The sequence below is a fragment of the Phodopus roborovskii genome, unplaced genomic scaffold, assembly GCF_943737965.1.
Source record: "Phodopus roborovskii unplaced genomic scaffold, PHOROB, whole genome shotgun sequence".
Lineage (NCBI taxonomy): Eukaryota > Metazoa > Chordata > Mammalia > Rodentia > Cricetidae > Phodopus > Phodopus roborovskii.
The window spans coordinates 29567365-29582888 of NW_026126410.1; the positions used below are offsets into that span (position 1 = coordinate 29567365).

General features: G+C 34.8%; 1 protein-coding gene across 1 annotated transcript in view; it reads left to right on the top strand.

Moving 5' to 3' along the window:
- LOC127220666 (cadherin-10) overlaps positions 1–15524 on the top strand; it is a 112956-nt gene that overhangs the window by 50608 nt on the left and 46824 nt on the right. The window contains exons 2-4 of the mRNA XM_051182581.1: positions 10517–10811; positions 12819–12938; positions 13686–13853. Coding sequence (XP_051038538.1) covers positions 10517–10811; positions 12819–12938; positions 13686–13853 — 583 coding nt within the window. The remainder of the gene's footprint in view (positions 1–10516; positions 10812–12818; positions 12939–13685; positions 13854–15524) is intronic.

Here is a 15524-nt window from a genome sequence, read left to right on the forward strand (position 1 = left end):
CATTGAAACAAATGACCTGAAATTGAAAGATGAAGATTTATATTTCCACTAAAACTAATATTTCTAATTTCTGACCATCAAGGTTTCAATGTTAGGGGTGGGGTCCTTTTGATCCGACTTTTCTTTTAACAATCTTTTCTCAGTTTTACACACGAATCACAATTCCCATACCTTCCTCTCCTCCTGCTCACTCCACCGCATCCCATCTACTCCTCAGAGTGTGTGAGGCTCCCCATGGAGAATCTGGCTCATCTCTTTGAGGCAGGATCAAACCCCTAGGGGTTGGGGTCTTTGAGAGGTGACAGGCTCATAGGGATGAGAGTATTATGATACTGACTGATTATTTTCAACTTCCTTGATTGGAGGAATGTCTAGAAATCCACTGAATGACAAACCAGGTGGTTAGAGGAGTGGATGTCAACCTTCCAATGCTTTGATCCTTTTATATAGTCCCTCATATTGTGGTGACCCCAACCATGAAATTATTTTCCTTGCTACTTCATAACTGTAATTTTGCTAATGTTATGAATTTTAATGTAAAGGTCTATGCTTTCCAAAGGTATAAGGTAAACCCTGTGAAAGGATCATTCAACCCTAAAGGGGTTTTGTTTCACAGAGTGGGAACTGCTGGATTAGAGACATTTAACTATAAAGGTCTATGAAAGGCATAAGTAACTTGGGTTCCCTGAGTTGAATAGCTTAGCTCTACTACACCCTTGACAACTAAATTTACTGTAAACCCTACAACAGGAAGGAAAAACTATTTCCTGCATTTAACCTGTTGTCAGCAAGAATTCTTTTTTTCATGACATTTCAAAGGTCTTAATAATTTAGGGAGTTGGTATTGAAGTGAATTTATCATTTGAATATCTGGTCACATTGAAAAGCCTTTGAAAACAGGAATAATTTGGATAGTCTTTGAGATGTGAGTACTAGAACCAAACAGAACTGGGGGAAAGGAAGGAAAGAAGGAAAGGAAGGATGGAAAGAAGAAAGAAAAGATGGAATGAAGGAAGGATGGAAGGAAGGAAGGAAAAAAATTCCTAATGACATTCTGCTATACTCACAGATCAGTGCCTAGTCCTATTGTCATCAGAGAGAACATCATGACAGCACTGGTCACAGAATCAACTAACCAGGCCCTATAGAGTCTCATAAAGACTGAGCCAGTTACATGGACAGTATGGGTCTACCTCAGCCTTATTGTATCTTGTTAGGTTGCCCTGGGAGGCTTGCTCTAAAATTTTATTTATTTGTTTGTTTTAAGGAAAACCCAGGAGTGTATCTAGAAAGGTCGGGAGGTTCAGGAAGGGACTGGCAGGAGAGGGACAAAAAATACAGTCAGGAAACTGAGATGTGTATCTAGGAAGGTGGGGAAAAAGACTAGAAGTAATTGAGGGAGGGGAAATACAGTCAGGATGTAATGTATGAAAGAAGAATAAAAGGTTTTATTTTTCTTTAAGAAAATTGTATATAATACCTAATAGGTAATTTCAGTCAGAGTTTAGAAAAGAGAAATCCAACAGAATATAGACAGTAGGCCTTTCTCATGGAGTTTCAAATAAGAATAAATATTCTAAAGGGACATGAACCTGGATATTTATGTTTCACTGTGCTAATAAACTTCTTTTTCTTTCTACTCCTACTTTACATAGTAGCTCCAACTCCCTTCCCTCCCCTTCTGCCACAACCCCATCTACCCTAGCCCACTCACTCACTTTTCCAAGAAGGTAAAAGTTCCCTTGGGGAGTCAACAAACTACAGAATACCATGCTGAGGTAGTGTTGAGCCCCGCTACAATCCGCTATCAAAGTTGAGCAAGGTATCCCCCCATAGGGAAAGTTCTGCACACCTTAGCCACATCCCGAGGCTTTGTGAGAGGCTGAGTTTGAAGGTGGAATAAATTTTACTATAATCCTTCATTGATATTATGAAATTATTATAGCTATTTGGATTTATGTAAAATTTATAATAAATGTGTGAATAAAAGGCAGAGTATAAAAGTTTTCAAATGAGGGATTTTCTTGGAGAAAGAAGCAAGGTTAATAGAATCTAGGTTATTTTTAATACCACAATGGGAAGTTGTGAAACCTTACTCATTGTAGGCTCAAGGATATGAAAACTCTATACTCAATAAAAAGATAGTCTGGATTAAAATATATAGAGCTCCACAGTGACTGCACATATAGGTTTATAAAAGAGGTTGCATAAAACAATCCCATTCACTAGTTTTTCTACACAAGCACTCAGAAAAGGATTGAATTATGTTCCAAGTGGCTATAGTTAGCACTGACATGACAGCAGTGAACATGATAATATTCATGACCTGCTCACATTTGAAACGCAGAGAATGTAAAAAGCATGGCTATGTGACACCTTTGACTCAATCTTTAAAGGAAAGCTAAGAAGGTCAGAATCCTGAGAAGGCAATGCATGAAACCATGAGGCTGAGATGAATCCAAAGACTGCATGGACACCTTAGCACATTGAAAATGTCTGGATCATAATATGCCTGCCAAAGAAACTGGAAAATGATGAATAAATACAGCCACAGTAGTAATTGCAGAGTGACAAGTTTGGCTAAATCAACGTTATACCACCCTGTGCTTCAGTTGCTGGAAATGCCCACAGCCATAGGATTTAATTACGTGCCCTAGATTTTAGTTTTGCTCTATTCTAACACTTCCTTGCTATGCTCTTGCATACCCCACCATTTATACATCGGTGCTATGTAACTGGATTTTAATGGTTTTATAGCAGCTTACAGCTAGTTACTGTGCCAAGTCTCAAAAACTTTCAAACTTACACTTTTTAACAATGCTGGAAGTGTCAAGACTCTTAAGCACTCTGTTAGAGTGATTTAAAAGCTGGAATAGAGTGATTTAAAAGCTCATGCATTAAGTTAGTATTCTTTCCGCATACACAAAAAACCCTCTCCCTTCTCATAACAGTGTAGAAAAGCAGCTAATAGACACGAATATGTTAAAAGAATCAAGCCCTCACCCACAGTGAGGATTTGGGCACATAGATTCTCATCTCCCAAGTGTGTCAGCTAAGTTTTCATTGTTTTAAAACATTGACCAACATCACTTTCTAGGATAAGAGATGATTTTTGTCTTATAGTTACAGAGAGATAGTCATAAAATTCAGACAGGCATGGCAAGAAGAAGTTTTGGCAGCTAGAGTAAGAAGAAGAGAAATCATATCTTCTACCATAACCAAAATTCAGAGAACCCAAGTAGAAGCAGTAGCAAATCCATGTATCCTGACCTGAGTCTCCCTCAAGTGATGTACTTCCTCCAGGAGAGGGACTACTTCTAAAAGTTCCATAACCATTAGCTGGAGAACTATTGGGGACAATTAAAAGATATGAGACTATGGAGGATATAAGTCAGGCAAGCCACCACACCAATTCTAGAACTGGAAGACATAACTCTCTTTTGTTTGGTAACCATCCAACCCACGGAAATTGAAAATAATAGACTGAAAAACAAAATCAAGTTCCAGCAACACACTACCTATCCTGAAATGTAGCTTCATTTACCACTTGTATAATAAACTTTTATCCACGTTGGCTCTTACATGAAAGGGATGTTTTGAAACATGGTCAGCTACCCTATTCCTTATATCTTTCAACCTTTTTTCATAGCACCTTAATAATATATAATTGTGTCAGAAATGTGGTATATTTTAAAGTGCCAAGAATTCTTTAATTTTCATTTTGGAATTTTCTTTAACATCTATAACTTGCTTACAGGTAAAATATTAAAACTGTATTCAACATAAACAAGTACAATATTAGGTTTTAATTAAACTTATCTGAGTTAAAAAGTTAGGGGATTGGGAGATGACTTTTAAATGTGCAGTACAGAAGCAGTTGTCCTATTTTCATTAGTTGTCATGTATCTTGCCATGTCCTTTATCTGCTGGTGAATTTACAAGGAACACAGCAGGTTGTGAATTTTTAATAGGCTTTCCTCAAGGAAAGGAAAGGTCAGTATTAACATAAAATTCTTCTTAAAGATTTGTGGCCAAATGTTTCACACCGGAAAACAGGTGTTACTGCAGAGCTAATGCCACAATAATGTATTTTCTTTTTTTCTTCTATCCTACCCTCCTTCCTTCCTTTCTCTTTCTTTCTTTCTTTTGTATCTTTGTTTCTTTGTTCCTTTGGTGTTTACAAAAACTTTGTCTCCCATAATAAAATAGCAAATATTTTTCTTTGAAAGTTGAAGCTATGAGCTTCTGAACATGTGATCAGCTGATCCCATCTATTTGCACTATAAGCACAATGTATGGCTTTATTCAATTAAATAAATGTTATTGTTTATGCCTAGTACACAAAGAAAAGAATATTGAGAAAGCAATAGTTCTGAAGGAATAAACCCATGTCTAATCCCAGTAAATAAATTTGTAGAAGAAATATTATTTTATCTCATATATAAGATTGAGGGAAAGAAACAATACCAGGGAGAATGTGGAGAATTTATGCAAAGAAAGTAAACTAATAAAGAAAGATACTTATTACTGCCATCTAGACTCAATCCAACTGTTGTAGTCGTTATCATAGCATATCAGTATTTTCACTGTCCCCACACAAGCCTGCCCCTGTCAACAATTCATCACAGTAGGAGGGTGGACTCATAGGGCCTCACTTTTTACTGAAAAACTACAGACTAGTTACAGATTTTATTGTGAAGAGTTGTGTACCCATTGCTGAACCTTCTGGGCTCCGTAGGATATCCTGTGGTCCAACAGATAGTCCTGGATAAAATCTGTATGTAATAAAACAAAATCAGCAGGCTTGAAAATGAGACAGACAAGTCTGTAGTGAAGAGGATGGCACTAAGATAAGGGAGGTTGTGGAGTGAGAGGGATAGTTAATCATCATGTACTTACATTAAATTGTTCAACTACAAATTATAATTGATTAAAAAGCACTGTGTTAAAGGAAACAAACAATAAAACTTGTGCAAATCTAATAATAAAGACTTGATCATGGGAAGACTTGATAAGAACAAATTGAAGGATTTTGTTGATTGGTTTCTTTCTTAATCTAATGAAACCATTGTCACCAATATACCAGTTAGAAGAGCCCTTTGAAACCAATTAGTTTTGTTTATAAAATAGTTTACTTACCTACATCTCAGGAAATATAAAAATTCATCACAGACAAAACATTGCTTGTCATTCTTGTTTACTGAATTCAAGTAATTTTGAATAATGACTTATCATATGCTAGCAGTGTTCAGGCCTTAATCACCCTTATCTTTATCTTTTATTCCAGTGTTAGTGGTCAGTTGTGTTCAATCTTTCCTCACTGCTAGAAAAGACAGGACTTAAAGACAAGCAAACAAACAAAACACAATTTATCACTAATGCAAAACCTAATGGTTGAAGAAACACTTATTCTGTGTGTAGCTTCCTATCAGGTGAAGTCCTGCATTTGTAGCTGTCATTTGCTTCTCTTAATTATGTTCCTGTTGGACAAAGGAGATATCTTTTCATTCTCAGAGTATAAAACCACAGTCTAACTTTCAGCCCTCCTTCTTCAGCTAAACTGCTGCCATGTTCAGTTTTCTAATCCAACCAAACTCCCACAGCATGTGGTCCATTTACAAGATTTGAGTTTTACTCTCTGTAGCCTAAGTGAAGAAGGTAAAACTCCAGCTGTGGTTTTTATCTCAAACTCAGCTTTATAAAAATTCAAATCCCGCTGTACATATGTATAATCTAAAAGGATTTTCCTTTGTGTGTTTCACTTAGAGCAGCAGACAGCTTTAAATCATCTGCTTCTTGCCTTGTATATTTCTATACCCTGGGCCAATGCTCTTTATTTGCCTGTTCTGAGATAGAAAACTTGTAAAAGTTAGAATTTCTTCAGTTTCCAAAACTGGTCATTTGGTCTGCATTCACTCCTGCAATCTCTTTAGGGTTTTCTATCCATATTTGATTTGCATGTTTCGTTTGGGTCTTCCATAGAACATAGTTGGAATTTCTCATTTGCCAATAAAAAGGAGAACTGGCTACTGTGAAGCACAGTGCTGTCTGGTCAAGTGATTGATGATACCAATAGTATTGGGTTGTTGTGTTTCTCAGACTGAATAACAAATCTGTAATGGTTAGAGTGACACTGGAACTATGACCACAGTGTTGCAAATGCATGTAATTGAGAGTTTCCCAGCAAGCAAGTGCATTTTTGGATACTAATAACCATCAATCTCTTGACTTCTTGAGAGTGATTCCTGGACTACATACTCAAATGTAGCTACAGAGAGTTTCTTGATTAACAAGAGATACTTCCTGAGTTTATTCACATTGTTGTTTTCAAATAGGAATACACACAGTAAAATTCTCTTTGTTCTGTGACTTCTTTTATCTCTAAAGTATCTACACATTTCAGATATGTATATGCATTATATCGCTAGTGATAATTTGTTAGTCCGAAAGTGAGAAGAATGAAGTTGTATACAGAGTGGAATGCTAAATCTAATTGTCATAATCATCTCAACAAAGTAAGCCACTTTTGCAAATCTTTCTGTAACTAGCAATAAATAACATGTATAAATATGCTTATTTTGCATAGTTTAAGTGTATTTTGATACTCATACAACTTTGGAGGCTATGCAAATTACTTAGTTGGTTGTGTGGTTGCTGTGTGTGCATGAAGATCTGAGTTCAAGTCATCAGCATGCTAGAAAACAGCTTGCAATTCTGGAACCATAAGGACTGGCCAGACTAGTAATACGTCTGAAATAACCAGCTCTAAGTTTCAAAATCCAAGCTAGAGAACAATAAGGATAGATACACAATTGTTGTTGTCTGTCTGTCATATAGGCACACTCACTCAAATATTCATAGGTGTAAACACTCAGAAATATTTTAATAGTCACATCCATTAACCTAATATAACCGAAAATAAATTCTCATTGAGGAAAAAATATCTATTTAAAGAACTTTTTTTTAATTAAACAGGAAATAATCAATTTAAATACTTATATTTGACTGTCTTGAGTTTTAAATGAATGACCTGAAGAGTTAAGTCAATTTATAAATAAATGTATAACTCCCATTAAATTTCTATGTAACTACTAAATATTATCTCCATATTCTATATTATCAATTATAGAAATTGGCATGGTTCTTTTGATTTATGCCTACATTTTACATAACTATTAAAAGCATAACATTCGTGATTATAAATTATTTTTAATATTTAAACATTTTAAGAATTGACATCATGTATTTTGATCATATTCTTCCTAGTTTCCCACTTTAATTCCCTCCAGATTTATCCTCACTTTCCTCCATTTTACATCCTATCTTCTTTTAATTTTATTGCCCATTTGTACTATTAGCCAATTATAGTATTCATGTCCTGGGTATGGGGCCATCCACTGGGTGGTTTATCCAATACAGGCTACCACCCTGAAAGTAAACTTAAATGCCTCTCCTACAGGCCCTAACTGTCCACATCACCTCAGTTAACAGTGGAGACTCATGTACCATTTCCAATTACATTTTGGAATATTGACTCATTTGATTTTGTGCAGATTTTGCACAGGCAACCTTGGCTGCTGTGAATTCATGAGTACAGTGGTCATGATGCATCCAGAAGACACTATATCTTCTGGATTTTGCTAAACACTTGATACCTGGCCCTTCTTTTGTCATGGCACCTTATCTTTGGGAAGATGTTCCAATACAATGTCTCATTTGTGGCTCAGTCTTTAACCTTCACTCATTCTCTGCAATTGATGAGTTATGCATTTCTGCATTGACCACCATCCACTGCAGAACAATTTTCCATATGAGGTCTGGGACTTGCACTTATCTGTGAAGACAGATATGAGTTTAGAGCGCAGTTTACTACTGTGTTCATCTAGTGACTTAAGAGTGGTAGGTTCAGCCCTGAGCCTATGAGCACCCCAACCATAGGTTCTTCACTACATTTAGCAGGATGGGCATGCATTTCCTTCTGGGAGGGAGCAAGTCTTAAATACAATCTTTAAAATGGTTGGTTATCTTCTTATGATTCATGCCACTACTGCATCTATGGTTACAATCTTGCCATACTGGTCATTATATCAGTTTACAAGGTTCACAGCTTGGTAAGATTGCTGGCTGTCCTCCTCTTCAGAAGCCTGCACAGCACCGTACAGCACTAGCCAGCAGGGAGGAAACTTCCAGTCAGTATTATATTGGTTTCTCCAAGTCCTATGTTCAATGTGTGTGCTGTCCTCAGCAGTATATATTACTATAAAGTTCTGATGGGAAACAAATAGCAACATGAGTATCCTTTCTTGCTTTGGGAGTCATTAGGGGACTTCTGACAAAGAACTTGGAAGACAGATCTACACATCTAGCAATAGGTTTTATACTTGGAAACTTCTGACTTCTGGAATGAATATAATATTCTGCATAATATAAATGCAATTAAACCCAACCATAGCTAAACACTGAGCTGAACTCCTGGAATCCAGTTGCAGAAAGGGAGGAGTGATGAGCAAGTGGATCAATACCAGGCTGGAGAAACAGCTGACCTGCGCAAGGGGGACCTCATAGACTCAAGTCTGATAGGTGGGAAACCAGCATAGGACAGACCCAGACTCCCTGAATGTGGGTGTTAGTTAGGAGGATTAGGAAATCTATGAGGCCTCTGGTAATGGGTGAGTATGTATCCCTAATGTAAAATGGACTTTGTGAGTTCATTCATATAGAGTGATACTTCATCAGCATAGACACATAGGGGAGGGCCCAGGCACTGCTCCAAATGATATGACAGACATTGAAGACTCCCCATGGAAGTCTGCTCCCTTGGGAGCAGAGAAGGGGTGGGATAGGGCTTGGTGGGAATAATAGGGGAGGATGGGACAGTGAGGGAACTGGGATTGACATTTAAAACAAGCTTGTATTAAAATTAAATTAAAAATATCACAAAAATAACCTTTTCAGGTGAATATAACATATATAAAGCTTCTAAAACAAGGAGTTCTATATGGCATTGAAAATGTCCTTAGAGTTAGTCGTTCTTCCTCAATTCCTTTTCCACCCTACCTCTGCATCTTTTCTCTCCTAGTTACAGTTCCCCTTCCATTATTCACTTTTACCCTCCATATGACATTCAATTTCTATGGAAATTTTTTAAAAAATGGAAAATTGGAGATTTATTATTAAGTATAAAACGCATATTTTATCAAAAATATTAAAACTATAATTATGGTATAATAAATAACAGTGGTTCAGTGGTAAATAAGACATAGTAGTCATCATGGTTATTTCAAAATAATTTCTGTTCTTTTGGTGGACAAACTTCTTCCACAAGCTAAGAACACTAACACATTTTCTGGAATGATGCTTAGGATATATTCACTCCTAGGTCTCAACAATATAGAGTTTACTTATTAGTCCTAGAATGATTTCCTGTTCATTCTTCCAAAGTCTGAAATTACTGATCCATGCATCTCCATGCCTGGTTGATTCACTTTAAGAATACCTTTGAAAAAAAGGAGAGGTACAAATTTGCCAACACACATAAGTTTCTGGGTCCACAATTTAGCTTCAGCAAAATGTACACTAGGTTGGTATGTGCACATAATCCAAAATATAACTCATATGATGATATAATTCTCAGAGTTTTGGTGTGGATTTGCTATAGACACAGGAAAGGGAGTCACAGTCTTGTCCTAAATTATTTTATCTTTTGCACATTTTAAGAAGACATTTGACAAGTTACAAGATTAGAACATATTTTACTTTATTTATTGTTTAGTACATATTTTTCCATGTGACATAGATATCTATACTCTGTTCTAAGGCCAACAAATATTTGCATGGTAGTTTGTATCTTTTATACAAAGCCAAACATTATGTTTATTATTCCCACATTTGGAGTCTGTTTTTTATATGACTGAAAAAGTTATAAATCCTAAGATGTTACTAATTACCAAGCAAAAATACAGCCAATAATGTCTTGATAAGAGCTGAATTCCCAGCCAGGCAGAGGAAGGAGGATCTCTATGAGTTTGAGACCAGCCTGTTCTACAAGAGCTAGTTCCAGTACAGTCTCCAAAGCCACAGAGAAACCATGTCTTGAAAAAACAAAACCCAAAACCAATAAACAAACAAAAAAGAGCTGAATTCACTATTTAATGTGAGAGTAAATTAACCTTACATTTCCAGAAAGAGTTGGAAGGACATTATTTACAACCTTATGGCTGTTGATTCTATCAGGAATTATTTGTTCATAAAAATGTTTGCATAGCAAACAGGAAGATGGACTGTATTTTAACTTTGGAGAATTTTTTTTCGTGAGAATAAAACATCACAATGCTACAGGAAAAGCACTTGCTGGTTCTAGAGTTTGATAGAATTGATAGTTACTCAATTCTGATTTGTGGAACTGAGATTACTGACCACATTATTTGCAATGGGAGTTAAAGGACCATCTTTGAATTGTTTTATGCCTGCACATCTTTAGACTCATCATGGATATACTCATTTTTATTTCCTCTAGCTTCATTCTGACCAAGATAAAGGAGATGGATCGCTCAAATATATTTTGTCTGGAGATGGAGCTGGTACTCTTTTTATTATTGATGAAAAAACAGGTGATATTCATGCCACAAGAAGAATTGATAGGGAGGAAAAGGCCTTTTATACTCTACGTGCACAAGCTATTAATAGAAGAACTCTGAGGCCAGTAGAACCAGAGTCTGAATTTGTGATCAAAATCCATGACATCAATGACAATGAGCCAACATTCCCAGAAGAAGTTTATACAGCTAGTGTTCCTGAAATGTCAGTTGTAGGTAAGTGCAGTTACAGTTTTTATGATGGTATGTAAAGTATGAAAATAATTACAAATACTTTTTATAGTGCGTGTTTAATTAATTGAAATAGCACTTTTTCTTCTCTGATCAAAATACACACAATATTTGTATATAACAAAGACTCAGAAAAAAATGTTATTAAAGCATTATTACATGTCATGTAAGTTTGCAAATCTTCACCACACATTCAGGTGTACCTGCTCAAATATCAAGAAAATACCACTAAATTTCAGTAGTAAATACTAAAATGACATGTGTCATATGAACTTTCATGGCAAGTGTGAAAAATCCTGAAGATAAATACCTTAGGATTACAGTTGTCACTTGCTGTCTACAAGGGACCAGATAGATCCTGGACACTTTACAGATAATTCAGTCCCTTAAGTGACATAGCATGGCCATATGCTGATGCATGTGCTCCTGCATATTATAAGTCATCTCTAGATTATATATGAATCCTAATGAAAAAATTACCTCAATAATTTCTATATTATATTGTTTATGAAAGGAAGATGGATAATGTTCTATACATGTTCAAGAGGAATATGCTATAAAAATATTTTAAACCCTCCAATAGAAAAACTGCAGCTATAAACCATTAGAAAGTTAGTTGAAACTATAGATCCTACACTGGTGCAGGGAAAGTACCAGTGCTTAGCCATGGATTGCTTATACACTTATCATAGCTTATCAAAATATTTTTTATTTTGATTATTTACATATTTAAATGAAAACCTTGATTGGCTCCTATTTTATTAAATATAGAAATACCTTTGTATTATACTATTTACATATTAAGACTCTGCTCATTTAATCCTGATTTAAATATGCTTACTGAGTAACATTGGTAAAATATGGTTTTACTTACATTTTACTTACATGTCAAAATTTATTAAAGTATTTTGTTTAGATTACATACATATTCAAATAAAAACCTCGATTAGCTCTTATTTTCTGAAATACTGAAGTATCTTTGTATTAAAGTATTTTCATATTACAACTCAGCTCTTATATTGCTGTTATATTCTTAAATTTAAATAACCATATTGAAACCTCATAGTCATAATGGCTCAGAAGCATACCATTTGGTTGTGAAATATCTAAAATTAAAGTTAAAAGTGTAATGTTTAAAAAAATGGAATATATATTTAACGCTATTGAATTTAATATATTTATGCAAAAAATCAAAATATTTTATTTTTATTAGTCACTGATAATATTCCCAAACACCAAGAAAGTTTGATACTATTTTTAGAATGATATATAGTTGGTTTCATAGAAAGTCATAGAACCCGAATGTGTATGAATTTGTTTAAACTAATAAAAGCATTTTTTTTAAACAGCCACTTTTTGTATTGTAATAGAAAGTGTCAAACTCATATATTTCTTAAAGCATTTGTCCTGGGAGTATTATGTCACTTTACTAAACCTCAAGGAATTTGGGGGGTCACCAAGCATAAAGCCCTCATAGATACGGTGAACCCCACTAGAAAGATCTCAGTAGTTCTGGGAACTTGGGTCATCTTGGATTGTTTCTAAATTTGGAATTCAATCTATTTATAAAATTTTATTATAGAGCAGATGTTGATTATTTTTAGAGTTAATTAGTGCAGAGGGAGAAAGGTTATACATAACTCCTTTGAGATTTAAATGTACCCTTTACAAAAAAAAAGTCTATTATATGAAAATTAATTTTAATATCAGGCCTCAACATTTATAAAAGGAATATGTTTGGTATATTCTGCATGACTACAGCATTACCTATATTTGTGCATAAGCATACACCATCTTGCCTAACCAGTATTGTTAAGTTAAATTTAAGATTTATTTGCAACACTATATACCTTTATATCTATCATCCAACTGTATAGTTTCTTAAAACAGTCATTTCTAAAGCCAAAAATCACTCAAGTCTTCAATGAAAACCAGCACTTTTGCTCCTCCTTCTGGTACTGTGCAGAACTAAGCTGAATTTGGATACTTCAGGTACTTCTGTGGTGCAAGTCACAGCTACAGATGCTGACGACCCCTCATACGGGAACAGCGCCAGAGTCATTTACAGCATACTTCAAGGGCAGCCTTATTTCTCTGTGGAGCCCGAAACAGGTCAGAAACAATGTATGGGTGTTGGCTAAAGTTACCGTTTTTGTGATGTTTGCAAGTATAAGTGGGGGAACCAAAATAAAACCTAAACATTAATATATTCAGTAACAGAGTAACAGTGTCATACTGGAGTTGTTTTGTTTTGATTTTTCTCTGTGTATGTTCATATGTATTAAGTACATATTTGCCCATATGTGTAGGTGTATATGCTAGTCAGAGTGAGGCATCAAGTGTACTTCTCAGTAGATAGACATGTTGATTTTAAGGCAAGGTTTTCCATTGATTTGTCTAAACAGCCTAGCCAGTAAATCCTAGAAACCCTTCAGTTGTGCATTGCAAGAGTTGAGTGTGCAGAGCCTTGCTGCCATTTTTTTTTTTTTTTTTGGACTTTTGGAATTAAAAGCAGACCTTCATGTTTACACATGAAGCACTTCACAAGCTTTGACATATCTTCAGTCTGGTCCATGTGTATTTAAAAACTCAAAGTAAATAATTGATTGAAGTAATAAAACCCAAAATAAATGATCGAAGTAAATAGAAATGTAACTGTTCTGGACTTTATTTTTAAGGTTAGATAACTATAGTACATGTGACCTAATAGGAGATAACAAATAAAATAAACTTTAATATTTGTAGGAAATTAGTTTTATAATAGTTATGTATGAATAAGTTGATGTCATAAGTGTGATGCTTGATTAAATTAGCAGCTGCCTCATAGTGGGATAACACAGCATTTGTATTTTCTCAAAGGTATCATCAGGACAGCTCTACCAAACATGAACAGAGAGAACAGGGAACAGTACCAGGTGGTCATACAGGCCAAGGACATGGGTGGCCAGATGGGGGGTTTATCTGGAACCACCACAGTGAACATCACACTGACAGATGTCAATGACAACCCGCCTCGCTTCCCTCAGAGTAAGTACCATTTAATAGCCATTCTTTAAAGCCTAAGATCTAAAGTAAAAAAAAAGTAAAAAGGATAAGTTAAGAAGTTACCAATTAGCTAATACAAAAGATAGTGAAAGTTTACTACCAAACTGCCAGTCAAAGGTAAAATGAAGTATTTTAAGACTCTTATAGAAATGGAGACCTTGAATCTCTACTACCTTTCTCTGTCTCTCTTTTTCTTGGTCTCTCTTTTCTCACACGTATACACACATGCATACATATATACATGCACACAGAGAGTTGTAAAAATTATCTAATAACTGTTTAATCCAGCAAAAGGAATATGCTCATTTTGAAAACCTAGTGATTTTTGTGAATTTTTTCTCTGCTTAGTAATAAGGGGTGTCTTAATTTGAAGATAAATGTTTAATAAAACATCTAATCATAAAGACTCTATTATACATGGCAATGCAAGGAGAACTTGAATCATGTTTCTCATCACTATCTGTGGGGAGGTTTTCCTGGTTCACATATAGATAAATACACCTTTACTTAATTCTCCAAATTTCCAGAATCAACTAGCAGTCAGTTAGGAGACCATATATCATACTATCTTCTGACCATATATTGTACGTCTAATACATCTGTTTATTCTCTCTTCTTACAAAGCTTGCTCGATTGTATGTGTGTACCACAGACATGATGACAGTGATGCTCCTGGATTTGCATGACTCTCCTGTTCCTTTCCATTTCACTAGGTTCTCCACTTCTAAAGAAGAATCTAGAGATTTAGTGAATCAACCATAAAAGGCACATTATAGTGTGATCTCTATTCTATTTTTAAATTAAAATAGGCCAAATGTAATAATATCATTTCTCCCACTTCCACACATCTGTCCTATTCTGCCATGTCCAAATGACTCTGAATCAAGGACTCCATTTCTTTATTGTTTTCATATACACATAAAAGGTAATCAATATATGACTGTAACCTGCTGACCCATTCACTGTGTTTGTTTTTAGGCTGATCATGATTTCCCTTCTTAATTTTCATCAGTTTTTGGATATCAGCATCAAGATTAATCACATTTTTACCTCAGCTGTAATCTCTTCATGATAATACAAATTTTGAATTACAAAGTGTTTTTATGGTATTTCTAACTTTATACAAAATGATTACTTATGGTGTTGTGCTATAATTTTACTCTTTATAAGAAGGGCTGCAATTCTTTCTGTACTGCTAACCTAGATTTTCTTCCCAGCAGTTCATGGTTAGGATTAATTTGTTTAAAATTACTTGTGTGGAAAAATTATAAAATCAAATAGAATTATTTGAACCTGCTTATCATATGTCTGTACATGTTGTATGTATGTTCATTTGTATGCCTGTTTCATATATATGGATTATTTTTAAACATTTAATTTACATACCCATAGAGTGAGCTTTTGGAGTGTTGGCTTTTGTTTTTTTGTTTTAATCCCCAAATATATGAAGACAAGGACATTGATGTACTAGTTTTCAAATAGTTATATTTCAATTTAATGTTATTTGAGTTACTTATCAAGAGGAAACCTATAGTGATCCTCAATATGTGGCAAAGTTTGAAGGGAAAATCAGACATTTCAAAGCTACAAATAATCAGTGAAACTTTAGTATGTTTTCTTTTTTAGGTCCTTTGTTTATTATACATTTATTGC